This window comes from Onychostruthus taczanowskii, unplaced genomic scaffold (genome assembly GCF_017590055.1).
Source record: "Onychostruthus taczanowskii isolate IOZ18803 unplaced genomic scaffold, ASM1759005v1 scaffold39, whole genome shotgun sequence".
NCBI lineage: Eukaryota > Metazoa > Chordata > Aves > Passeriformes > Passeridae > Onychostruthus > Onychostruthus taczanowskii.
The window spans coordinates 4374343-4399804 of NW_024501348.1; the positions used below are offsets into that span (position 1 = coordinate 4374343).

At 39.8% G+C, this 25462-nt stretch overlaps 2 protein-coding genes across 5 annotated transcripts in view; one reads left to right on the top strand and one right to left on the bottom strand.

The window, feature by feature from the left end:
- ORC3 (origin recognition complex subunit 3) overlaps nucleotides 1-10528 on the bottom strand; it is a 35260-nt gene extending 24732 nt beyond the window's left edge. Inside the window, exons 1-6 of the mRNA XM_041412405.1 lie at nucleotides 10387-10528; nucleotides 7933-7987; nucleotides 6097-6194; nucleotides 2519-2663; nucleotides 1142-1246; nucleotides 259-413 (exon numbers count right to left, since the gene is read on the bottom strand). Coding sequence (XP_041268339.1) covers nucleotides 259-413; nucleotides 1142-1246; nucleotides 2519-2663; nucleotides 6097-6194; nucleotides 7933-7987; nucleotides 10387-10410 — 582 coding nt within the window. The 5' untranslated portion in view covers nucleotides 10411-10528. The remainder of the gene's footprint in view (nucleotides 1-258; nucleotides 414-1141; nucleotides 1247-2518; nucleotides 2664-6096; nucleotides 6195-7932; nucleotides 7988-10386) is intronic.
- Nucleotides 10529-10624: 96 nt separating this feature from the next.
- RARS2 (arginyl-tRNA synthetase 2, mitochondrial) overlaps nucleotides 10625-25462 on the top strand; it is a 29529-nt gene continuing 14691 nt past the window's right edge. Inside the window, exons 1-9 of one of the 4 annotated variants that reach the window (XM_041412378.1) lie at nucleotides 10625-10741; nucleotides 11383-11456; nucleotides 12084-12189; nucleotides 14387-14470; nucleotides 15800-15897; nucleotides 17087-17140; nucleotides 18955-19040; nucleotides 22464-22540; nucleotides 23995-24150. In XM_041412378.1, the coding sequence (XP_041268312.1) occupies nucleotides 10703-10741; nucleotides 11383-11456; nucleotides 12084-12189; nucleotides 14387-14470; nucleotides 15800-15897; nucleotides 17087-17140; nucleotides 18955-19040; nucleotides 22464-22540; nucleotides 23995-24150 (774 nt within the window). In that variant the 5' untranslated portion in view covers nucleotides 10625-10702. Of the gene's footprint in view, nucleotides 10742-11382; nucleotides 11457-12083; nucleotides 12190-14386; nucleotides 14471-15799; nucleotides 15898-17086; nucleotides 17141-17343; nucleotides 17400-18954; nucleotides 19041-22463; nucleotides 22541-23994; nucleotides 24151-25462 lie in introns of all 4 variants that reach the window. The other 3 variants (XM_041412377.1, XM_041412379.1, XM_041412380.1) reach the window with 3 other exon arrangements.

Genomic DNA, 25462 nt, shown 5'->3' on the forward strand with positions numbered 1-25462 from the left:
TGATACTGCATTTTAAGCTTCCAGTTCCCAATTAAACATATGATAAAATAGTACTTCTTGCTTGTGTTTCAGAATTCTGACATTCGTGCATCATCAGTAACTAACTCCACATTGGTTCTATGTGTCACATATTATATTCAAATCACCTCAATATCACATTATTTTTAAAAAAATTAACAGAAAGATGAGTTATTAAATTTCTGTTTTAAAGGTCAGGCATTTTGATAAACTGGGGATAAAAAACCAACAACAACATACCTTTGTTACACTGTCATACCAGCTGATAAGAGAAGGCATTGAACAACGTATTCTATTCTGTGAGACCTGCACACAGTCCTCATCTTCCAGTGAGTCCACATCTATATCGCAGTTCATCAGCTGCCCCATCAGCTTCTGCATCAGATTTTTTACACCTTCACAAAACATTTTGAGAAATGTGGTAAAGACATTTGGTTATCTGGCAACACTTCTGTCTCATGCTATAAAAAAAATACCCCAAAGTTATTAGTCATTATTTTCCACATTTCTAATTATTCTCCTTCTCTCTCCAGAATGCACATCTCATGCTCCTGAAAGCATTAATGATATGCATACTGCTCATGCAATTTGCCTAATGGCAACAACTGAGGTTAAGATGTTGGTGTTCCATCTTTACCTGAGCTCCAGCCATATGCTTTTAAGAGTGACCTAGAAGTAAGTAAGGGAGCACTCCACAGAACGAGGGATGCTGCCACATGTAATTGCAATCTTTTTACTTAAAAGAGGAGCAAGGAGGGTGGGACAATTTTATTCTGCCCACTCTCTCACTAAATAATGTGACTGTAAGCATTTAAAAAGCAGAATGCAGACATCCACTGTCCAATTAAACAAGAAGAAAACCAAACTACAGCATCAACAACCTAAGCAGCATGTTCTTAACTGTTATGCTACAGCTAAGGAGCATTTCAATCTTCAGTATTTTAAACTGAACTGGATACCTCTCAAAATACAGTAGGCATTACTGCTCTGCTTACATAGCAAATCTTTGGAAAGTCTTCAGGATCCCTCTGTCCATTACTCTTGCATTTAGGGGCAAAAGCTGGAATTCCTAGTTGATTCATACCTTATTCAAAAGAAACAGCTATACTATTGCAGTATTTACCTGGACAATCTTTGGCTTCCAGCAAGGCTACATAAGGAGTAATGTCATCCTGAAGGACATCCGAGAGACCTCGGAAAGTCAAGTCATGATCTGTAACATTTACACCTAGAAAAATAAAAAAAGGACAAATTTTTAAGGGCATTTTTCCCATGACTCATGAGCAGAACGACAGGACAATAAACTGAACCGTACACAAAAACCAGAAGATACTTTTAATTATTTCTGTATATATTTGAGGTATCACATCAGCTGTGAGGAAAGATGAAAAACTAACACAAGATTAGACATGCATGTTGACAGTCCCTGATTAAGAGAAACAGGGAGTCACTGTGAATACCCTTCATCATATACTTGGCAGGGCTTTTAAAAGAAAGTTTTCCAAGGGTGCAAACCTGCAAGAAGCAGGACTGGTTTTCTAACATCCCTCAGAAGCCATCCACAGCCATGTAAGGCCTGCAGACAAGAAGTTAAATTCACCTTCTATAGAAGAATACTGTATGCATACCTGGATCCTCTCAAGCCTCATGTAAAGAGGAAAATTACTATAAATTGCTGTGAAACTCAGTCTGAATTCACTATGAACTACTTAGTATTTACTGCCTTTGTTAATATCCTTAATCAACAGAAAAAAAAGAACAAGCCCCTCCAGGAGGCAATTCAGAACTTTGTCCACAGAAATATTTGAAGCAGTACTTTTTCACTTTCTATTACCTACAAAAGTAGAGTACTGTCCACTCTTTGTTAGTGCCTACATGGTAAGTTTGAAGCACAGGCCTGATTTTAATTTCCCTAAAATAAGCCACTTAAAATGTAATCAACTTGCCTTGAATCAGGTTTAGGATTTACAGGTACAAACCTCTGAAAGAAAGGAGAACAGAAGAAAAAAAAACAACAAAACAAAAACTTCAGAATTTCACTAACTTCATCTCCAGCTATTTTTTCCCCCCCATGCTCTTTTTCCAAGATAAAGACACCACTTTCCTTCATGTAAAGTTGCACTGCAAGAACACTTATCAGAAATACAGAAGCTATATAATTTCCATGGTTAAGCTGTAGAAACCACCAAGCACGCTGGTGGCAGCAACAGGGACATAATCAAAGTTATCTCCAGTGCCTCAAACAAAAAAACCTCAAATCGCTACCAGCTGCATAAGAGAGACCTGTAGGGGAGTTGTTGACTTACTGGACTATTAAGCAACATAAACAAAAGGAGAAGGAGGTTTTATCTGACTTCCTTCTCTCTGCCCAGTCTCTTCTGCTGACATGTTTGAGGCTGATATTGCTCACAGTAATTGCTGGGACTCAGTAAGTTTCTTTGATCTGTGTGTGTGAGATTTAATCAGATGTACATTACAAAAAATATCTTCAAAAAATTACCTAAGACAAGAGCTGCAGTAGGGATTTCTCTGAACTTCATCCTGCAGGTCCATTCTGTTGTCTTCTTTTGAAAGTCAGAATGAGACCGGCTTAAAAAACTCACCAGATTATCAAGCAACTGCTTATTCAAGTTTTCCTGTATTTGCTGCAAACATACACAGAGAGAATTGATCTATAAAATGTGAAAACACCACTGTATCTTCCTTTTTCTACTCTTTCCTGCATAATCTTTAACCCTTAAAATCCCAGGATTTAAAATTTTCATGTGATCTATAAACCACACTAATTTATTAATTGTGTGTCAAACACCATTTCCCATCTTGGAACTTCTGGTCAAGTGCCTCAAGAACAATTTGAAAAGCAAGTGAGCTTAACTGTGTTGTCACACCACAGGCTTTGAAGAAGGAGAAAAAACCAACATATTGACAAAGCCTCAGTGACGTAGGCAGAAAAAACCAATATAATTAGTTTCTGGAACAATGTCCACGGAAATTCCTATTCTTCCTTCTCACAAAACACCTGTAAACATTCTTCTGAGAGATCTAAATGAGAGCAAATATTCTGCTCTTCCAAATCTAATTCAGGATAAAAGAAGTAAAAACAGTATTAAAGGAAATAATTAAATATATTTTATAGGAAAAATACTAAACCACTGACTCCAATGTTTGCTACACTGTGTTTTGACATTCAGGATGATTTTCACACAACAATCTGTATAAGCAGGAACATATAACAAGGTTAGAGAAAGCAGGGGGGGGAAATAAAACTTTTAAAAGCAAATATACATCAGCTGTATTTTGTGGGTTTTTTTTTATCTGTGTGCCTTTGAAAAGCTGTCCCTAAACCAAGATATGCCTTGTGCTAGAACAAACAAAAAACCTCCTGTACTCTGAAGTTCAGGATATCAATGTATACTCTAAAACACACGTTAGGAACAAGATTAAACCCTTGTTCCAAACAAAATCATCATCAAGATTTATTAGCAACAAAAAGTAACACACAGAGCTGTGAACTTGATTTTAAGCAAAGAGGCAAAGCAGCATTGAAGAGGCCACTCTCAAAGAGCGACGGTCACATCTCCAGGAGATTGCACATGAAGCCTGCTCAATAGCCTGAATTGCATTTCCATAATACAGAAGAGCTTCTGTTGGTCTCCTAAACAACTGGTAAAACTGTATATAAAGTAATTTTTCATCCTCTACTCATCGAAGAATATTCTTTTGGCCTTTCTGATGTTGATTGTGCAGCTCTGAACTCCTACCTGATAAATCCCATGCAACTCAGAACAAATTGTAACACGGCATTTTTGAAAGCATTTAGATCAGCATTACAACACCATTGTAACAATTCCTGTGTTACCACAGATTCTTTAACAATCCTCTGAGTTTCTGCTTCAGATTCCATCAAACCCTATACTTCCTGTGATCACTATTGTTTTTGCTAAGCTGACCTAACAAGATCCTCAATTCTTACTCTGCATGATTACAGTATATATTATTTCTTACATCATGCACTTCTGACAATGGAATTCAGTCTGCCATAGCATTACACATTTACCTAGCTTTCTTAAAACACATCAGTCTTTTCTTGTCAAAACAACTTTGTTACTAGCATTGTTTTAATAATGTTCCAGAAAGTTCACCAGGCTGCTCTGCATCTCAGATGACCAAGTCACTTACTTCCATGGCATTCTTACTCTGGAAAAGTCACAGGAACTGGAAGTTCAGTTACTGCCATGACACCTGGTTTTGTCATGACTATTTGTTATGTGGTCTAAAAACCATTATCTTCGTATTAGAGCAAAAATTACTGTATTTTAGCCCTGCACTTTGCCTTTTTTTTTCTAGCCCAGATCCTGGCAGAACAAACTCTTGTCTCAGAGCAGAAGAATGTTATGAGATTTATCATAAGAACATTTGCAAGGCCACTTCTGACACTAGGAGTCAAAACTGGGATACACTGCAATACTGTAACCAAAAAACGACCAATTCACCTTTCAAAAACAAATGGTAGTTCCTGCCACACTTCTGCCAGCTTTTTAGTTGTGAGAAGCATAAAAGGATGTCATCACCAGATGACAGATGCTGCTGTCACAACCATAGCACAGTTTATGATGGACATACAAAGGCCAAGAATGCTCTACAACAAAGTGCCTTGGAGGGCAAATACCCTTCTGAACACCTCAGGCAGAGAACCAGGAAAACACCAGTGCGAGCACAAGGCCTGCCAAAAAATCAGCAGGCAGCAGTGCCCAGGCAAAACCTTTGGAGAATGTTCTGCTAGGCTCCCTTAGCATGCTACCAGAACCCCTGGAATAAAAGCCCAAACCAGCAAGCCCCATGCTTCCCATGGACTCTGCCACCGGTCAGTAAGGTTTGAAAACACCTAAGAAATGAAATCCTGACTAGCTAAAGCACTCACCCACCTGGTCTGACCTCACAGATGATGCTGCTTTGAAGAGTTCACACTAGAGACTTTCTAAGGCCCCTTCCAACCTAAATTACCACGCTATTTTAGATGTAAGAACAACCATCAGCTCCATGTTTGCCAACAGTAGAATAAAAGGATGATAATTCAAAACTCAGTAGGAAAGATATCACTGATACACCAGAGGCAGTATGAAGAAAATTCTCTGCACAGCAGCAAAAATAACTTCAGGAAATCTGCCCTTGGGCAATTAAAACTCTAAAAAAATGCTCATATCAATATGTCAGTATAGGAGGAATTGTCTTCCATCAGGAGGAGTAAAACCAGAAGAACGTATCTGGAAAACTCCTAACAGTCTCAAAGAAAACAAGGGTAGCAACAAAATTAGAGGAATTTATGAGCTCAGCCCAAGGGTCCAGATTTTATGTTACATCCATCTGGGTTCTACAGCACATCCCAAAACAAACTTCGGGAAAAAAAATTGTCCTAATTCTCTATAGAGCCCAAGGCAAGCAGAGAAATATGGAATTCTTTCCCAGAATCCATGACACTGCATAGAGGAGGGAAGGAAATCTCTACTGCAATGCAAGCCAGCTGGCTATAGGGACACAACAACAGCATGCCATGTAACACACAACAGTCAGGAGGCCACAGTTCAGTATGAAATTAACTCTGACCCCATTCACACCATCCATACTAATTCAATAGGCCATATTTGAGCAGTGTCATTCCATATCTGACATCCATGCAGCTGTGTTCACATAAATCCACTGTGAATCCTGGGCTGCTGTGTATGAATTCTGGAACACTGAGGTCAAGACCAGCCTAAAATCTTCAAAGGGCTGGCAAGCATTAACTGAACTAAAACAGCAGTGTGCCAGGAGTTAATAAAGAAGACAATTAGTAGGAAGAGAAGCTTAGGAGCAGCAGCTTGAAGCTGCAGAAGTGTACAGTTCTGTGGTTACAAGTAATGTGTACTTGATGCATCTATTATTACTACTCCATATTCTGGACAGCCAATATTTCTGGCCCTCCCATTGCTTTAACTAACTGCCATACACTTTTAAGCATGCCAAAAAGATCCCCAGAAACAAAGAAGCAAGCACTGTTACAAGTGCAAAACACCCTTTAGCGCAAGGCACGAGACTCACCTCTGTTTCAGATTTGATCTGGTTCCACAAAGACTGACAGGTGACAAACCGTAGCTCAGTATCCTCTGAATCATTGCTTGTGCTTCTGAAATCATGAGCTGGAAACACAGAAAGCAAAGGAAAGCATAAATAAGCTCATGAAAACGAAACTTTTTTTCCTGAGAATAAAAAAAAGGATCCAACTGTACATATGTATTTCAGGCAGATGGCTTTTCTCTTAAGCAATTAATTAATTGCTGGTATTTGGTAGAATAAGCAAGAGAACAAGCAAAATCTATTACCCAAGTATAAGGGGCAAAAGGTAAAGAAGAGGCTTCTATCTCAGGTCCTAGATAAGCTAAAGACCAAATCAGAGCAAACAGCCTTTATTATTAAAGTAAAACAAACATAAACATCATCATGTTGCTCATTTCAGAAAGCTTTGTGAGTCCACTTGGCTGCCATTCAATGGAGCACCTGCAGTGGTTTGATCTCTAGAAAAGAGCTAGTTGATGAGCATAATCTCCTAAAGCACTAAACCCACCCAAAATAGGCCTGTAAATGGCAAATGAGAGACATCCCTCCACCTCCATTTTCATTGTCTCCTCTATCACCTATTTGTATCCCTAAGAAAAATCACTTAGATTACATAACCAACTCTGATACACAGATGTTAGACTTTTAGTTGAAGAAAATCCAGCCAACACAATATCTGGTAACACACCAAGGCATAATATCCTTTTTTCACTACCAAAAGTCAAACCATAGGTGCAAATGTCCTCAAAAGGCCTCTTGTGGGGTGTGACAGTATTATATACTATTGATGCAGAGGAGTTCCACAACCAAAACTTCCCATTGGACTGGACTGGGCTTCCAGACTGGACAGTACTTGCACATCCAAGTCCATGTTTTAGAACACCACTCAGAAACTGTGTGCTCTGCCTCTCTCTTTTAGGGCTAGTCCAGTCAAATTTATTTTTCCACCTCAAAGCACTTGCTAACTAGAACAATATGCTCAGTAGTTTATCCAAGCATGTCTAATCTCACAAAAACAAAAACATAATACCCAGCAAGGGTTAAAATTTCAATGTGGTCTAAGTGCATAGACCTTGGTTGCTGCAATGACAAAAAATCTGAGCTCATTACTTTCCTCTCCATCTTTTTTGTATAAATTGTCAAACCTTTTGACAGCTCTAATGATGATAAAAGTAGTTTAATTTGGGAATAAAAACAGTAACTTTCCCAACTGAGTCCCAAACAGCAATTATTTAAGATACATTATTTCTGGTTCCAAGAAGAGTCAGTCCTCAAATGAAAACAGACGTGCATACACATCTAGAGAAAATGTATAGCAAATATTTGGTATCCACAGCAAACACTAGTGGACAGAAGCCACAAATGGCTTTTCTTCCTTCTTTTCCAAAAGAAACTTAGGCAAAATACCTAATGTATTCTGTATATAAAATACCCAGAATGTGAGATTCATGGATGGGATATAATTTTTGACTCCCACAGCTTAAAAAGGGCTCATTCAGACTTTCAGGTGGATTGTTTGTCTGTAAGCAAAAAAACTTATGGTAGCATGGTGAGGAGTTGTCTTGTCAAAAAAACCAGAAAAAAGTGCAAAGACAAAGATGGCTATACAATCTTGATTGCTGGAGATGAGAAAAACCCAGCATTTATTCTAGACAATAATTTGCTTGCATTCCTCTGAAGAAATGAGTTTTCAGCAATCAAGCACTAAGAGAAACCTCACACAGCTATGACAGCACTCATGATATTAACTCAATCAGATATGATGAACCTTTCAGGATTAACCCTTCTCAAAAACAGAAACATAAATGAAAATGTACTAACCTGTTTTATCAGACGATCTTCTCTTCTTGGTACTTGGTTTAAAAACAAAGCAGCCCTAGAGAACAGCAAAAAAATCCCAAACAGACTTCAATACAAGCATCAAACTGACTGGCTCCAGAGGCCACTTTATTGTTCTTTAATTTCAGTGCTCCATTAAACCAATAATTTGCACTGAATTGCCAGCCTCTTAAGAATATCAAGTTACATATTGCCCCATTGTATTTGTGTTTCAAGCTGGAACACTACTGGAAGCAGTAATCCAGCACACTTGTTAGGAATTTTTTCATCTTTCCACTATGTTTTGCAATTCAACCATCAACTAGGCCAGCAGCAGATTCTTTAAATGTCTCAAAACCTCCAAGAGGTTTAGAATTAAAAGGAAATTATTCCCTGGGGACACATCAGTACGGTTTTCTCAGGATAGTTGCAGTTATGTACAAAACAAAAGGTAAGAGGCAGAGGTAAATAGAAAACACAATCCAGAATAATGCAATGAGCATTATTAAGTTACTTATAAAAGGAAATGACATGCCCAAGCCACAGTGAACTGCGCCCCAACTCAAAAAAAGTAGGTGGTTAGAAGCAAAATGACAAATGGTTGGGAAAAGGTTCATATAAAACTCTCTGTTCCAAGGAATTCCTGTAGAGAGAAGTAATCTCCCAGTTAGACCTATTTCATCACTCAAGTATTAAGCTTTGAGTTCTTGAAGACTTTTTTGGTTTTCTTCTAGAAAATCTGAAATGTCTTCCCCCATCCTCTCTACAGAAGTTCATCTCTTTTGAAGAGTTATTGCACTGCCCAACTCTCACTGTGAGGTTCTTGTGCTGCAGCAAGGGGAAAGGAAACACCTATGTGCTGCAAATAGACAGACTGATTCAATCCCCTATTTCTCAATGGAGATGATTATACAAGAACTGCTGGACTCAACCTAGGATACTCCAGCCACTAGAGTAAGAATGATGTAGTGAAAATCAAACACCAGAGGTATGTTCAGTTTTGATCACAGTCACCAGTCTGTTGAGTGACTTCATACACGTTATTTCCTTTCTTCCACAAATAAGAAATTGCAGTAAAACACCAACATTTATATTGACCCTCTCTGAAAAACAGCCTCACCAACTGGAGATGCCTTCAGACATTCCATTTTATTACATATATTAAGGAACATTTAGAAACAGCTGGACAAAAGTAGGGTCATTCTACAAGTGCTCTGGAACAATTCCACCGCAAAAAGAAGTCCTGTGGATTTATTTGTGCTGCTGCATGCACAAATGGAATTGGCCACAGTAAGTATAAACCATATACAAAAAAGAAGAATGGATGCTTAATCAAAGCAAACACAAATACTGCTGAATGTTCTGCAAGCACTGGCTTCTCCACATCACTAAATGTGGCTGAGAATAAAATAGAATAAAACTAGAATATAAAACTGCAAAGAAGTATTACATAAGATGTGGGAGGCAAGGTGAAGGGACATGATTCGCAGCCAAATGATCAGGCAGCAACCACTGTCAGAAGTGAAATCCAGCTGTTTCAGATTAACTCTTAGATTTGTTTGGAAGCACTTCATTTCTGGAAGTAATCACCTGCACAGTGCCTTCCACACCGAAGGATGCAGCTGGGTATCACAACTCAGTGAAAAACAACGGGAGGGGCAGGAATCTTCCCGTGCTGATAAAACACGTGCTGTGAACCACTGCTGTTGTCCACGGCATGATCAAGAAAGAGATGAAATAAGTTAAGCGTTTCAATCCAACATTTCAAGTCTCGCTGTTCATTGATGCTCTGATGAAATCACTATCCCTACTGCCAGCACTGAACTCAGCCCACATAAAAGCTTTCAATTCGGAAATATCAGGGCAGTAACAGGTATTTAACACTACGTGTGGGGACAGCGCTTTTAGTTCTACTTCTTTGTCGAATTAGTTTTGGGGTGGGGGAAGCAATGAGTATGGCAGCAAGCAAAGCCACCAGACCTCGCCTGGAAGCGACAAAACCTAGAGCCACATACCCCAGGCTCTGTTCTGATTTACTCCACGTAGGAATGGGGTTTGCTGTGGAAGGAAGGCAGCAGGTGACACTGCGGGTCACAGCACTCATGGTGGGACTAGGACTGCCCTGTGCAGGGAGGAGCGCTGGACTCGATGGTCCCTGGGGATCCCTTCCAACCCAGGGTACCCCGTGATCCTGTGGGACCGCGGTGAGGACAAACAGGGCAAAGCGAGCTCGGGCATGGACGAAGAGCCAGTAAGGCTTTTGGGAAGGGGCGGGCAGCGGAACAGGGCAACCGGGAGCCTGGGCAGCAGGGAGGCGGGCAGGGCAGGGCAGCGGCTGGAGGAGGCGGGAAGAGGAGCAGGCGCAGGACGCGGCGGACGGCGCCGCGGGTCCAGCTCCCGCACAGGCCACGCTGCTCCCTGGGGATCCCTCCTCCCCCGCTCTCTCCCGCTCCTCACCTTGGATACGGAGCACGTGCTCATATCGCCCCGCGCCCGCCGGTACCGGAGGGCAGCAGCCGGAGGAGGAGGAGGAGGAGTTCCGGCGCATCGCCCACCTCCCTGCGCCCCTGACCCCCCCCTTTCCCTGAGCAGTGGTACAGCCCCCTCTGCGCTGCGCCGCGCGATTCCTCCACCCCTAGCGCAACCAATGGCTTCCTCCTCCCCCTGTAGCCTGAGATGGTACGGCCCAGCCCGCCCCTGGGCGGGCGGAAAGGAGCAGGGCGGTGGGGGGGGATAAGGGTCAGCCGCGGAGTTTCCGCTGGGCGGTGTGGCCATGGCAGCAGGTTCCTTCCGGAGCAGCATTGCTTCCCAGGTACGCACCGCTCCTTCCCACGGCTGGCGCGGAGCGGGAGTGCCCCCTGAGCCAGGCGCCCGCTCAGTGCCCTCACGACAGGTCCCCCCCTGGCCGGGCGGCTCTCAGTGGGCGCGACCCGCAGCCGCGGGCACGGCGCGCGCTGTGGGGCTCCCGCCGGGGCTGTGAGGGAGGGAGGGAGGGCGGGAGGGCGACCGTCCTTGCAAGTGCTCCAGGCCAGGGCGGATGGGCTCTGGGCAGCCTGGCCTGCTGTAGAAAGTGTCCTGCACATGGCAGGGCTTGGGACGAGTTGATCTTTAAGGTCCGTAGTAATCCAAACCATTCTATCGTTCCATGACTGCTTCAGTCCGTAATGGGTTCGGTGGGATCCTTCGTGAGAAAAAAAATAAATAAAAAAAAATCAACCTTCTGTGGTGTTTTGCCTTGTCTTTTTTCTAAGGCTCTTTTAGCATCTCTTAGGTTTGTATTTTATTGTAGTGTTCATAATAGTTATGAAGTCTTTGGTTTTTTTTAACTTGGGCTGAAATTAGATTTCAGATATAAAAGGTGCATCTCCCATGGGTATTTAAACAGGGAGCAGTATTTTTCCTTGGATCTTTGTCTTTTTGCTTAAGTGAATACTTTCTTTATTTTCAATTTAGCTTTCAAAAGTTTTGGATCTGCCACCAGAGAATTTAATAAAGTCCATATCTGCAGTTCCTGTCTCCAAAAAACGGTAGCTGTTTACATTTTATCTTACAATGTTGGTCATGTTTTATTATTTTATGTCATGCTTATTACTGCAAAAGCTTAACAAGACTTTAAGGGAAAGAATGCAGACAAAAGCCCCAAACCATTTATACCAATGTAATTATAAGATAGTTCAAACTAATTAAATCCTTGTATTTTTTTCAAGAAAGCTCAAAGTAAATGTAATTGCTTGCAAGCCTGTACAAATTACTGGCAGTGCATGCATGGCAAAGGCTTCAACACTGATGAGCTGAATGTGACACTGCTTAGAGCCAATGTCGAGTTATATTTCAGTGTCCTGTTCAGGAGTTGCAGTAATGTTAGGAAGTAAATTTTGCTTGTTCATGAGAATGGTTTTTGTTTATTTTGAGATGGTGTTCTCACCATCTCTACTTTGTGATTGTATTCGAGCAAAAGTGATATTTGGCCTTCTTGTCCACCTTTCTAAATATACTGAATCCTCAGATATTTGTGGCTGGGTTATGTTTGGCAATTACATTTCTCATATGCAGAGTCAGCTTGGGTCTGCCAAATCTCCCCAGCATTTCAGCAGGTTTTTTTTTCCTGATTTTCACATGTTGATTGTTTTTTGTTTTTTTGTTTTTTTTTTCAGGCATGTTGCTGATTTCCAGCTCTCCATTGCTTCTGTGATAGAAAACAGCTCTGGTGATTGCTTAGCACAGGACCTGCATCTTCAAGCTCAGCAGCTTGCTGAAAGGGTATGCTAATAAATTCATCACACATGTGTGTAATAATGAACTTACTAGAGGTGTAAGGGGCAGAATAAGATTTAAAAAGTACTCTTTCTGCAGGCATCTGTTTGGGTCAGAGCAGTTGTACACAGCATCCTCACAGAGGCTGGAGAAGCACTTTGGTTAAGGTTATTGTGGAATTGTTGTTTTCAAACAACTGGAAGTAAACAGTGCTGGTGAAGTTAGGTGAGTGTCTGAAGGGTGTGCCATGGTCTGTGTTTGAAGTAAACAAAATATTTTAAAATATTTTAAGTTAGGTGGGTGTCTGAAGGGTGTGCCATGGTCTGTGCTGCTTTCCCAGGAGGAAACTGAACGTGTGGTAGCTTGGAAAACCAAAGACTGCAAAACCCAGCTCTGGAAAGTCATTGGATAAAGGTGGCCTCTGGGACAAACAGGCCTAACTTTCAAATCCTTATCTGCTTGAAACTGAGTTTTCTTGGAGCAGCAGTTTTTTCAGGTGTGCTGGTTTGGGAAATGGCAGTAGCTGGGGTGTTAATACTGAAAAAAGGACAAATAAAACCAGTTGTGTTACTGCTGAGGAGCTAAACTATTTCTCATGCCACTCTTCACTGCTGAGGTGTTGAAGTTACCCATGTCTTGGACCTGTTTGAGCAAGATAAATGTTCTGACTTGGGTGGAAGAAGAGGTGCCAATGCACAGATACACAACCACAAGTTCTGAAACAGCTGAAAGTAGCTGAAATGCAGTGTTTGAAATACAGGTGTTTAGGTTAGACAAAAAGAGATGCAAGTTTTTTCAATTGACTTAAATAGTAGGACCGTGAGGCAACAGATGAAGTAATGTGCTCTGAAGTATTGAAAATTGAATTGAATACTGAAAATTGTCTTCTAGAAAGTCAGAAGGGTCTTGTTTCCATGGGCTTTTGATTTTGTTTGGCTGGCTGATTCCTGTTTCCTTTTTGTACTGTTACTTCTTTGTGGAGGGGACGTTGTGTTGGGTTTTTTAGTGCTTCACAGTGGCATCCTAGGCACAGCCTTGGGCACAGGGACATCTGGTTACTAAAGAACCACAGGGCACTTGGAGAAGAGGTGGTTAAAGCTGTGGAGAGGACAAATGAGCACTCTTATTAAAATCTACTGACAGGACAAATGGCAGATTATGTAGAAAACGTTTAGCAGAACAAATGTTGTGGAGAAAGTCCAGTGGGTGTTTCTGTTTTCTCTCTGCCCTGTAAGTAGAAAGGCCCATTTGTACAACAGAAAAAAAAAAATTCAGTGTCAACATGGTAAATGTTCTTTTCATGTAGCTTGGGAGTTAGCAATGGAATTTGTTGTTAGCTGAAATGCAGTATTTGAAATTGTGGAATTCAATTTCAAGTACTTGCAAAAATAAAAGAATTTCAAAGGTAGCTGTGATTTCTCCTGGATGGGTCACTGTCTAAGCTGGAGACCTAGCATGGGGGTACGATTTCCTCTTCATGGTGGTGAGCTTCAGTAGGAGTGTATAGCTTGCCCCTCTCACAGATACTGATCAAGTGAGAAGGTGATTGTGTCATATTTTTATACGCTTTCCATCCCTCTTCTACCTTTTTCAGACAACTTCTTCGCTGTGAAAGACAGCTAGTTGAATAAGAAACTCTCAAACCTGACAGGTTGAGATCCAAAGCTCTTGGCCTGTGAAGAGATCCAAATTTCTGTTGGTTGGCCAAATATGCCTTACAGGTCCAGAATTTTCAAGACATGTGCCTCATTGAAATTGTAAATGAAATTTTTAATAAATTGGCCTTTAATATCTTTATTTTGTGATATGGGGTGCCACAGAATGTTGTCACTTAACTTTTTTTTGATAAGTGCTGGCAGCTATTGTGTAAGTTGTCAAATGTATCTCAGCTTTTGTCTGTACAAAGAGTTTGATTACTGCTCCCAATCCAAAGGAAACACAGCTGTGCTCAGGCAGGGTCTGAAGTGGAACATATGTGTGGCATTTCAAGCTGAGTTGTATTCAGAGCTTATTAAATATGAATGGGAAATAATAATATTGTGGCCCTTTCCCAACAACATTTGATGAAATTATCCCTTTGTGATGGCTTCAAAGAAATAAATAACATTTGATGTTTACAGTGGATTAAATTAATATTCACAGTGAATTGAATGGCAGTTCACCTGTTTTCATGTAAGGTTTCTGTTTTGTTTTGTTCTCTTAGCTGAAATGTGATTCAGTGGTGAGTGCAATCAGCGCTGGTCCGGGAACAGTGAATTTTACAATAAACAGGGAATTGTTAGCAAAGGTGAGTGGTGTCTTTCAAGAGCTTTAAGGTAAAAATCACTTTTCTCAGTGTAAAACTATAGAATACCTACTATTGTCTTAGGAAGGTATTTGCTGTGTAAAATTGTCTTTCACAAGTTTTCCCTGAGGATCTCTGCTGCTGATTTGTTATGTAGGCCTAGAATTTAAAATGAGGCTCAAGGAAGTTTCCTCTTGTGAGGAAACAATGCATCTACTGTTCACTAATAATCATAACTCTACATTTTCCTCTCTCTCTTTGCTTTAAAGTGCAGGCTTATTTACACCTACTTTGAGTTTTTGCAGTGTACAACTCAAAAGTTTTCATCTTGTAAATACTCTTGGTTTTGTCGGACATAGAAGTATTTGATAGTTTTCATTACACACTTGGCTAAAAAAAAATCAAGGGGGAAAAAATCCCAAAGGGAAGATGTATTCCTCAATATCCTGACTGAAGTATACAAATACATTGTAACCAAGCCAATGGCTGCTAGAGAATAGAGCAATAAGTCAATTTTGTGTATGTGTCTAGCTTGCCTTCTTAGGTGTCATAATAAGAACAGATTTAAAGGTTTTTCCAGATGCTGTTTCTTTAAAAAAATAGCTGTTGCAGAAAAATTTTAAAGTGATTTTTTGAGTGAGAAAAATGAGAAAAATTTCCACTGAATGAAGTGAGATTTCTACTATATTTCACTTTGTTAAAGGCTTCTGTTATCTTCAGGAAGCTTGTCCAGTTCCTACAGCTTCACAGATTAGATCTGTGGTGCATTGGCCTGTGTGACCTTACACATTTCAGTTTATGTAGGGATGACTTGGTGCTATGAGCACATTACAGATAAAACTCACACAAACTGTCTTGAGGAATATTTCAAGGTATTTTACACAGCCTGCAGACTTTCAATGCAGACATATTTTGGTACAGATCATTCATACTGGCCTTACAGACTTGCAGGTGGGAGAGAGAAAGAAGAGTTGTTTGGACACATTAGGATGGAAGAGTTGGTTTTCTTTGGCAGTAAAAGAGTAGAAGGTTTTCACAAAGTTCAGCCTTAATTTCCACCAGAACTTTGCCTATAATTTCTCTTAAATTTTTTATTTGGTCAGATAGAACTTTCAAAAGTTATTGGCATTTTTATGCCAACTCTGTGTATGAGACCTTGTTTGCTTGGCAAACCAGCTATCTAATTAGTAATGTGAATAAAGGATGTGGGATCAGTCTCCTTTGTGGCTGGCAAACAGTTTTCCTGGAAAGGCTTTCTGTTGATGAAACTCTTTTGTGGGTTTGTTTTTGTTTTGTTTTGTTTTTGTTTTTTTTTTTTTAATTATGCTTTAGACTGTGCTGCAGCAGGTGTGGAAAGATGGCTCAGAGTATGGAGTAAAAAGTGAACTTTTCTCTACAGTTCCCAGACAAAAGGCAGTGATTGAGTTCAGGTAAGCACATCTGAGGAGTCCTTTGAGACAAGTGCCTTGTCTGCTGATTGATATTTTCTGGTTGATATTCATTGCTGTAAAGTGTGATGCCTGTGGTGTTAAACCATATTAGCTAGTATTATATTTAGTTGTATTTAACACTCTGATATATAGAATATAAATTATATTCAGGGATTTGAGGCTTTTTCCCAGAATGTGTTTTTAAGTAGTTCATGCCTTATGCAGCCCTCCATTAAGAATATTCTCATTTAATGCATAATAGCATTCAGTTTTAAAGAAAGCTTCTTTTAGTTTTGTTATGAAGAAACAAAATTCAAATTTCCAGGCACTAATGAATTTCTTTTTGCACCTTAATACCTTCTTCCCTGACTTGTTAAAGCAGGCAGGTATTTGTTAATTGCAGCCCCCAAATTTTTTTTTCCAGTGCAATTTTTTTGACCGTCACCTACTCATGGAATGAAAAGTGGCTGACTCAGATTTTTTTTTTAATGTGTAAATATTTTTGTTGAGCAGTATTCCCTGTGCAGGCTTCGATAATCATGGAAAGTAAGAACTTGGCTTTAATTTGGAGGTTGAATTTTCGTAGCTGAGCTTTCTTTTTTGTTATCTGGGCAAACAATTGTGTAGGGAGTTGGATTTTTGTTTTCTTTTTCTTTGTGGGGGTGGGCGTTGCTGGAAAGATGTAATTTTGGTTGCTGATCCTTGTATATAGGATCTCTCGTCCTGTGGAGTTGGTTTTTTGTTTTTTTTTTTTTTTTTTTTTTTTCTTTGTGGGGGTGGGCGTAAAAGGAAAGATGTAATTTTGGTTGCTGATCCTTGTATATAGGATCTCTCGTCCTGGTTTATCTCTGAAAAAGACATGAGGAGAATGATCCATATGTCCAAAACTTGTAAAAGGTGAAAAGATAATTTTGGCTCTTTGTCACCAGCACAACTGGGCGTTGGTTAGATTTTTTTGTTGTTTGTGGGGTGGTTTAACCACAACACTGTTAACTGATACTGGGGGGAAAACTGGCTGGATATGAAAGCTTGCTGTCTAGGACAGAAGCTAATCAGGGAATCTTATGGGAAACTTGAAAATGGAGCTTTTATTTCATCTCTTCTAGATGCATGAGTCGAGTTCTTTTAACTTGGTGATCTGGCAGTTTTGTCCACTGAACAATCATTCTTTGTAAAAATTCTGTTACAGCTCCCCCAATATTGCCAAAAAGTTTCACATAGGACACCTGCGCTCCACCATAGTCTGTTAACTGATACTGGGGGGTAAACTGGCTGGATATGAAAGCTTGCTGTCCAGGACAGAAGCTAATCAGGGAATCTTATGGGAAACTTGAAAATGGAGCTTTTATTTCATCTCTTCTAGATGCATGAGTCGAGTTCTTTTAACTTGGTGATCTGGCAGTTTTGTCCACTGAACAATCATTATTTGTAAAAATTCTGTTACAGCTCCCCCAATATTGCCAAAAAGTTTCACATAGGACACCTGCGTTCCACCATAGTAGGTGAGTGTGCATTTCACTGCCTCCTGGGAGGGCTGCTCTGCCTGCCTGCCTCACTTGACAGGGCAGCACTGCTGACATCTCCCTCCTCTGGTGTCAGTGGCCCTGTCAGGCCCCACTTGCTAATTAAAACCTTTCTGCTCATTATGCAGGGAAGAAAAGAGCGTGGTGTGTGTCGCTGGCAGATTTATTAAGTCACACATGGTATAGTTTTATGACTGTGAATATTAAATGAAGTAGCTTAAAATTGGTCTTCAAAGACACCCAAGGCAGTTTTTATGGAGGTGTTATGACAGTCCTTTGAATTTTAAACTCAATTTGTACTGGACTGCAGAGCAGTTCAGATCATTATGTCTTGGTGGCTGTCCTGCAAAAAGCTTGCTTTTATATGCTAATTTCTTTATGCCAGCATTACTGAGATAGTTCATGTAATTTCTAATAGCATAATTAATACATTTCTACTGCAGTGCTCTAATGGTATATAGAAAACTGTATTTGTTCCTCATTTCCTGATCTCACAATAAAAACTAGTAGGTTGTAGCAGAAGATCCTAGAAAATCTGTGTATCTGATAATGTATCAGTTTTTAATTATACATAATTCATCATGTGTAGTTACTAATTATGCAAAGTAATTGCTTCTTCCATGGACAGATAGTTGAGTGAAATGATGTATTTTGGGGTTTTTTATGTTCCATTTCTGGATCTTTTGTTACATTAAAAAAAAACACTTTCCAAAGTAGTTCTGTAGAGCAATGTTTGTCCCAGAGTAAGACAATTAATTAATTACAGAGAATGGAATTGGAAGTAATTGCAAGCTATAATGTGGTATTATAGCAATACAAGAAGAGAGCTTTCTGCATCCTTTACAGCAGTATTGTAATTAAAAGGTACCTTTAAATCACAGGAAAATAGAGGAAGGGATGTGGGTATTTCTCCTTTGTAATTCTAGGGTTATAACTAAGCTCAGGGGAGAGATGAAGAGTTTTTGCTGTAAGAGCAGCTGGAACTTATATGTCCTTATATGACATTACAGGTTTGGAGCATAGTCTGTTAAGTGCAGAGCTCAGAACTGCTCCAACAGTCTAAAGAGGTTCAGGACTTGATGTCTATTTTTAACAACTCAGTTGACAGCAGTTTGTGAATTTTGAGTGCTTGCCTAACCTGGTATGAAGGTGGCTGACTGTGATGGAATTATGTATAAAGCCATGTATTTGTGAGAATACAAGATGACTCCAAAAAGTCTTTTGTGGTCTTATTCTTGGCAATATGTGCATGTACAGCCACCTGTGTATGTTTCTATCCCTGTAGTGTGAGACACTCTGTGGCAGTGATGAGATGCACAGCTTTTCTTTTCCTGCTCAGAAAGTAACTTGCTTTTTACAATTACTGCTACTGCTGCTTTCAGTTGTCAGGTGTTTTAGCAAATCCTGTGGAGTATTCCATCTGATTGCTTTTCCTCTTCATTTTGAAAACAGGTGGTACAGAACCAGAAAACTGTTCTGTAGGGATGGGAGACTACCTACAACTGAATAATAATATCATTTTTGTTTCATTACCAGGGAATTTTATAGCAAATCTCAAAGTTGCCCTGGGACATGAAGTAGTGAGAATAAATTACCTTGGTGACTGGGGCATGCAGTTTGGTATGTTTCAATGTTTTTTGTGCTGTGCCCTTTTCTACTGTATAGTACGGTCTAGGTTTCCAGCTTCAGTGTTTGTAGGCTCACTGGATTCACTGTGTGCTCATAAGGAATGATATCTTGTTTCCATGGGGTTAATGTATAGCTCATTTCCTTAAAAAATCTGAACAAAACAATCCAGACTGATCCATCAGCAGTATGACCTGTACTGATGTCCAAGAAATAACGGGATCAAATTTATCTAACTGTTCCTCAGTAGCTCCTCTCTTGGACTAAATGTGTAGTTTGGGGGTTATATGTTTTGGTTTGGGTTTGGATTTTGGCTTTTTGGTTGCTTGGTTTTGAGGTGTTTTTTGGGGATTTTTGTTGTTTTGTTTGTTTGTTTTTTTGTTGGTTTTCCTTTTCTCATTATTCACAGAGCTTAATTTCCACAGCAACCTCATTTTGGCACATTGGGACCCAGAGAGATATCTTTAGAGATATCCCTACGTTTTCCCCAAAATACTCAGTTTCCCCTAAAGTGTAGCAGAAGAGAGGTGTGTAGATGGAGAATGTGCATGTGAATAGGGACTGGAAGACTATCAGTCCAGTATGCACCCACATGGGCACCCCTGTCTCTTCTGAAATTATCAGATCAGTGGGGACTGGAAAGTCCTCTCAAGTGCAGCCTGAGGATGCATGGCTTGATGTTTATTGCCACGCCAGAGATCATTTATGCCCCATTGCTGGATCTGTAGCTATCCCTCTGTTATGGCAGCTGACCCATGCATAGCATTCACAGCTTTGTTGACTTCTGTTGTTAGTGTTGCATTTTAAATTGATCTATATTTCTAATTTTTCCAAAAAAGCTGTTTTGGCTTATTTTTAGGCCTTTAAATAAAGGCAGTCACGGCCACTTCCTCATTCTTGAAAGCTGGTGCACCTCTGAAAACTGTAGAAATCCCCACTTCTTCTGCAGTAAGCTCTGGAAACTGTCCATTTATGAAGTGGCAAACACAAAGTGCAATGTGTGTCAAGTGGTTGCTTCTGGTTATTCCAGCTCTTGTGCTGCCCCCTCCAGTTTCCAGGGTACTGCTGGTTTTGGGGACATCAAGGAATCAATTTTATGAACAGAATCAGGTTGAAAATTTAAAGTCAGTACTGTACTTCCACTCCATTTTTATATTCAGCTTTGTAAGTGTAGATAACTAAAATACATTCAATTCTACCTGTTGTCATTGTAGGCTAAGTTCCTGGGTTTTAGACAGTGCAGTGTAACATTCTCAGGAGCGTGAGAGCAGTCATAAAACATTCTTTCCTTTATTAAATTATATCCCCTGCAGCTTGTCTTTCTTGATCATGTTTCTGTAGGTGATAGCATGAAACTGTAGCTTATAGCTTTGTTTCACTTATGATTTGTTTCATAAGAATTGAATACAGAATGAGTTCACCAAAAATTGAGTAAATTTCATCCTTGCATATTTCATTCATGTTTGCCCCTTAGACATAATTTTATCACTATGCTATTGTATAATGAATGTGGCAATGACAGTTAAGCAATGAAATGCTGGGTGGATAAAAGGCTTCTCAGCTGACCTCATTCAGGCTGCCTTTGAAGATACCAAGTAGCACTCTGAAGTCTGAATATCAAGAATTTTATGTATTTGAATATAAAGGTTCCTGAAGGTATGACTATCACAGTACCTGTAATTTATGTGTGCCATTTGTGCAGCACACAACTCTTAGAATCATGCTTTTGACCTAGTAGTTCCAGCTATTTTTTTTTTCAAAGTAGGTACTCCCCTCCTTATTTGGACTGGCTCAGCTAAAATATATGTCAGTATTATAACAAATAATGGTCCTGCTTCCCAGGATTATAGTATAGCAGTATTCCTGTAATGGTCCTTTTTCTGAGAAAGTGCTATAATTAATGATCTGTCAGCTGGTTTTACACCTGCTATTGTCAGAGACTTTAAAATGTAAGAATTGAAAACATATTTTCCTGAAACATAGCAGAGAGGCCCTCAGCCTTTAGGCAGTTTTGGGGCAGGTTTCTTAAGGTAACAAAGCCTGTGCAGTCACACTATCTATCAGTCTTCCTGTCACTCTGCCCCTAATAAATTTTGACCCCACTGGGCAATTTTAGCCAGACCTGACAAAGAAAAACATTTCCACAAGAATTAATTTATTTTGGCATTGTGACAGTTGGCAGCCCAGTAAGGGCAGAAATACAATGTATTGACCTCTGGGAGAGAAAGTTAACTTCTGTGTTTAACCTGCTGGCTAACCAGTCAGCACCTCTAGGTCAGAATCAGTTCCAGCACGGGCTGCATCTTGCCATTAACTGGTGAGTGTAACAGGGTCTGGGCATAACATGGGAAAGACAGAAGATGGAAGGGTGTGGAAGGATGTGTTTGGGTTGAATAAAGACTGACAGTTGTGCTGGAGTTTGGAGTGTGAAGTCAGCGCTGAATAGTGGAATGTTTAGGTACACTAATATCTGAGAGACATCATTAGGAAACACCTCTGATTGCTCATAGAACAAGCTGTCCTTAACTAAACTTCCTTTCAGTAGGATTACTATTACAATACTAATTGTGTTTCCTAAAACCTGACCTGTTTTTCTTCTTTAAGTCTGCCATGCCTTCTTCTGCTCTTCTGTATTCAGTGTTTTTAAGAGGGAAATTCTTGAGACAGTGCTATTTGTTTAGCTGCAGAGAGTTTTTCAAAGGGATACCCCCATACCTATTCCTACATCAGTCCCAGTCCTTGTCAGCTCAGAGGAATAAGCTGGCCTTAAAGTCAGTCTCAGATAATCTAAAAGGCAGATGAGTTAATATTGCTGCATTACTGAAGGAGTTAATGGGGTCTTTTCATTTAGACAAAAGGATTGGGATTTGGATTTCTTTCCCTTTTAGATGGCTTTTGGAAAGTCCTGAAGCCGAATTGGATGCTCACAAAAAGCTTTATAATCTAAGCAGACAGCAAACGTTTCCCTTGAAAACATTGCATGAGTATGAGGCATTCTATGTTGTATCCCAGTTCTTATTGTCCTTAAAATGATAATACTGATAAGGGAGGAAGCAAAACAAGGGCTTCTGAGCATGCTCTGTTGCTGGATGGTTTCCACCACTGTGTGGCTTCTCATTTACATCTTGTTGCTGTGTAAAAGATAATTGTCTATGCAAGTCTAGAAACACAAATTCCTTTCATGAGGAATTGAAAAATCAGCATAGTACTTCTTACTATTTTTTAGCTGTTATGTTTCTGGTGGGGGGGTGGTGTGCAGTGGAATAATATGTTATGCTTTTGATTTTTTTTATTTTTTTTTTTTAGCATACACCATTATATTCTTTTAAAATGTTAGTGTTAAGACTAGACTTACAAAAATAACCTGTCAATATACTCTGGTCTGTTGTCTAACTCTATATGTAATTGTTATTCAAGGCTTATTGGGTGTTGGTTTCCAATCCTTTGGCAACAAAGAAAAACTAAAATCTAGTCCTTTGCAACACCTTTTTGAGGTAAGTTCAGAGAAGACCAACTAGATTTGCCTTTCCAGGATTAAACAGGTTATGGTTTGTTGGGTTGCTCCATTCAAATATGCCTGATACCATCTGAGTTAGTATTTACTTTTTGTTGATTTTTTGATACTCGTAAATGGTACTTTGTGTGTGATATAGATAAAAAACACATAAGGGATTTATGTACTGACCTGCACAGACCCAGTAACCAAGAGGAGAGGATGACTAATGTTCAAGCCCTCATCCTCAAAGAGATCTCACATGTTAATGGGGCTTAGTCAGGGTTCTTGTGTGGCACTCTCAGGTGTTTTCTTACCACAGAGCTGAGCTGTGCTTCCTCCTCGGGGCTGGATATGGGAGCTGTGGCTCATGTTGGTGTTCAGGCAGTGTGCCACAGGACAACTGTTCTGTACAAATCTGTCTCGTGGCAAAGGGACACGCTGTATTTCAATACTTGGGTTCTCAGCAGCTAAATGCATGTCAGATTGTTTATATGGCAGGGTAGCTCCTTCTGAGCTTGCCAGCTTCTTTGACACAGGTAAACTTTTTCTGCGTGTTCCCTCGTCCCTGAGCCCTGCGGATTTAAGTTGATAGATTCTCAGCACTGAGGTGTTTTAGAGCTGTAGGACTGGTTTAAAGAGAAAACAAGAATCAGTCGTATTTTTAGCATTGTGCATCACTGTGTATTACTTCATTTTTATTTGTAATTTCAGTCCACTCTTAGAATTTAAATTTTTTATGCTTGAATTCTGCCCTAAAGTTTCAAAATACCAGTTGTTGCAGTAGCATGTAGGCTTTGTGACCTTAAAAAAAAATTGCCTTTAAGTGTAGAGATTCAGTCAAGATACAAAAGATTCTGAAACAGTAGTTGTTTGAGACCAAATTAGTTTCTCAGTTATTCAGTTTTTAAGTGTTTGTTCAGCTGTATGCCTAGCTGTATCAAAAACTGAAATGTGTTTCAAAGTGGTGCTTTTTCTGCTGGTGTGTGAAATCAATCTTTCCTATGAATAAAAGCTTGTAAAATACTGAGTCTATAAAAGATTTTGCTGCTTCAACTGCTATCTCAATTTTAGGCAGTGCAGTTGCCATAAATGTCAATTTTCTGGTCCTCTGAAGACATGGCTGTGGTTTTAAAGTCTGTGATAGGTTCCCTTCCATGCATAAATTAGTTCTTCCATATTTTGCTGCAGTTGTTTCAAGGTTATGAAGAGGATGATAGTGGCAGCAGTAAGAATTAGGGCATTAGTCTTCTTTCAAGATAAGCTGAGCATTTTGCTATTGAGCTTTGGGCTATTCATTCTTTGTTTAAATGGGAAATGTGTTGCTTAAACAAGTATTTTAAAATTTTGATGTTAAAAATGTCATCTTTAAATGTATTTGTATTGTTCTTGTAGAACTGTTTTTATTGGAGGAGAAGATTATACTACTTCAACATTTTCAGTGTCATATTTTAGGTGTACGTGCAGATTAACAAAGCAGCAGAAGATGAAAACACAAAAAAGCTGGCTAAGGATTTCTTTAGAAAACTGGAGGAACATGATGAGCAGGCCTTGTCAATTTGGAAGCAATTTAGAGACCTCAGTATTGAGGAATACATCCGGGTTTATCAGGTACAAATCATCCAGTGTTTTTTCTGTGTTGTTGGTAAAATGATCTCTTTCTCTATTGCTTCATCAACGTGATTGACAGTGCGCAGCACCTTTTCATGTCGGAGACTGCCAAGCAGTGGACTCACTTGGGATCAGAGATTGCTCTAATGTTACCAGTTCATTGCCTTTCCCATAAACTTTAGAATGTTGTGGGGAAGCTCTTTCTCAGTACGCCAGGCTGAGCCTCATTCTGCTTGGAAAAAGCTCAGTAGTTGATTTCTCATCCAAGCAGGCTGTCACTACAGTTGCTGGTGTGCTAGATATGTTTTATTTAATAGTGTCAGGTAATTGACCTTTAGGCTAATTCTCCCTTCTCAAAAGTCCTGAAGGTCAAAGTGTGGTGCTAAGCAGCATGAATAAATATTGCTTGGTTTTGCCTTATCTTTGAAGTCAGCAACAACCCACCAAATTTAAACGTTTCCATGTAATAAATTTTATTAGCAGATGACTCTGTTTTCACATTTCTGATCTAATGTTGTAATGGTGCATATTAAATTGGGTGTAAGACATTACAGCAGCAGGAGTTCCCTGCAGGTGGAGTTGAGCTTTCTGTTGCACACTGTGATCTCATGAGTGGAGCCAGTGTCTGCTGTTTCATGGGGCATGTTTGTGCCACTGACCTAAAAATTAACCTTAAAAATTTTGAAACAGCTTATAATCCAGATAACCTGGCTGTGCTTTAGCTTCTTCCCTGAAACATGTCACTGGAGCCAAGAAAGTACTCTTAAGATCTCCTAAGTGAGACCCTTGATAGTCCTTATGGAAAGGTGACCTCTGAAGGCCATTAGGTACTGGGCTGTGTGCAGCTGCCCCTTGAAGGTCACCCATCACTGATCACATGATGACTGGTACAGCTAGCTCTTTCTCTCCCAATTTCATTTAAACTAAAATGTATTGAACTGATGAACTGACCAGGTCTGACAGTTAAGGTCATCTTGTCTCCTCTGAATGTACCCTCATCCTTCATGGTAATGATGATTTCCATATGCTCAGCGATGTTTGTGAGCAGCTTTTATTTTTAAAATTCCTTTTAGCATCCTTTTAAAATAGGGTTGATTTTATGTCCAGGTAGCTCCTCTGCAGCCCACTGGTCTCACCTCCAGCACAGCAAGGAAGAGACTTGCCTCAGAATTGTGTATGAATTGCTCTAACCAGTTTATGCCTGATTTCTCATGAATGTTACATTGAACGCCATATTCACCTCAGGGAGAGATTCATTCTAATGCAGAAATTGATTAAATCAAAATCCAAGCATCCTTTGCTTTTAACAATG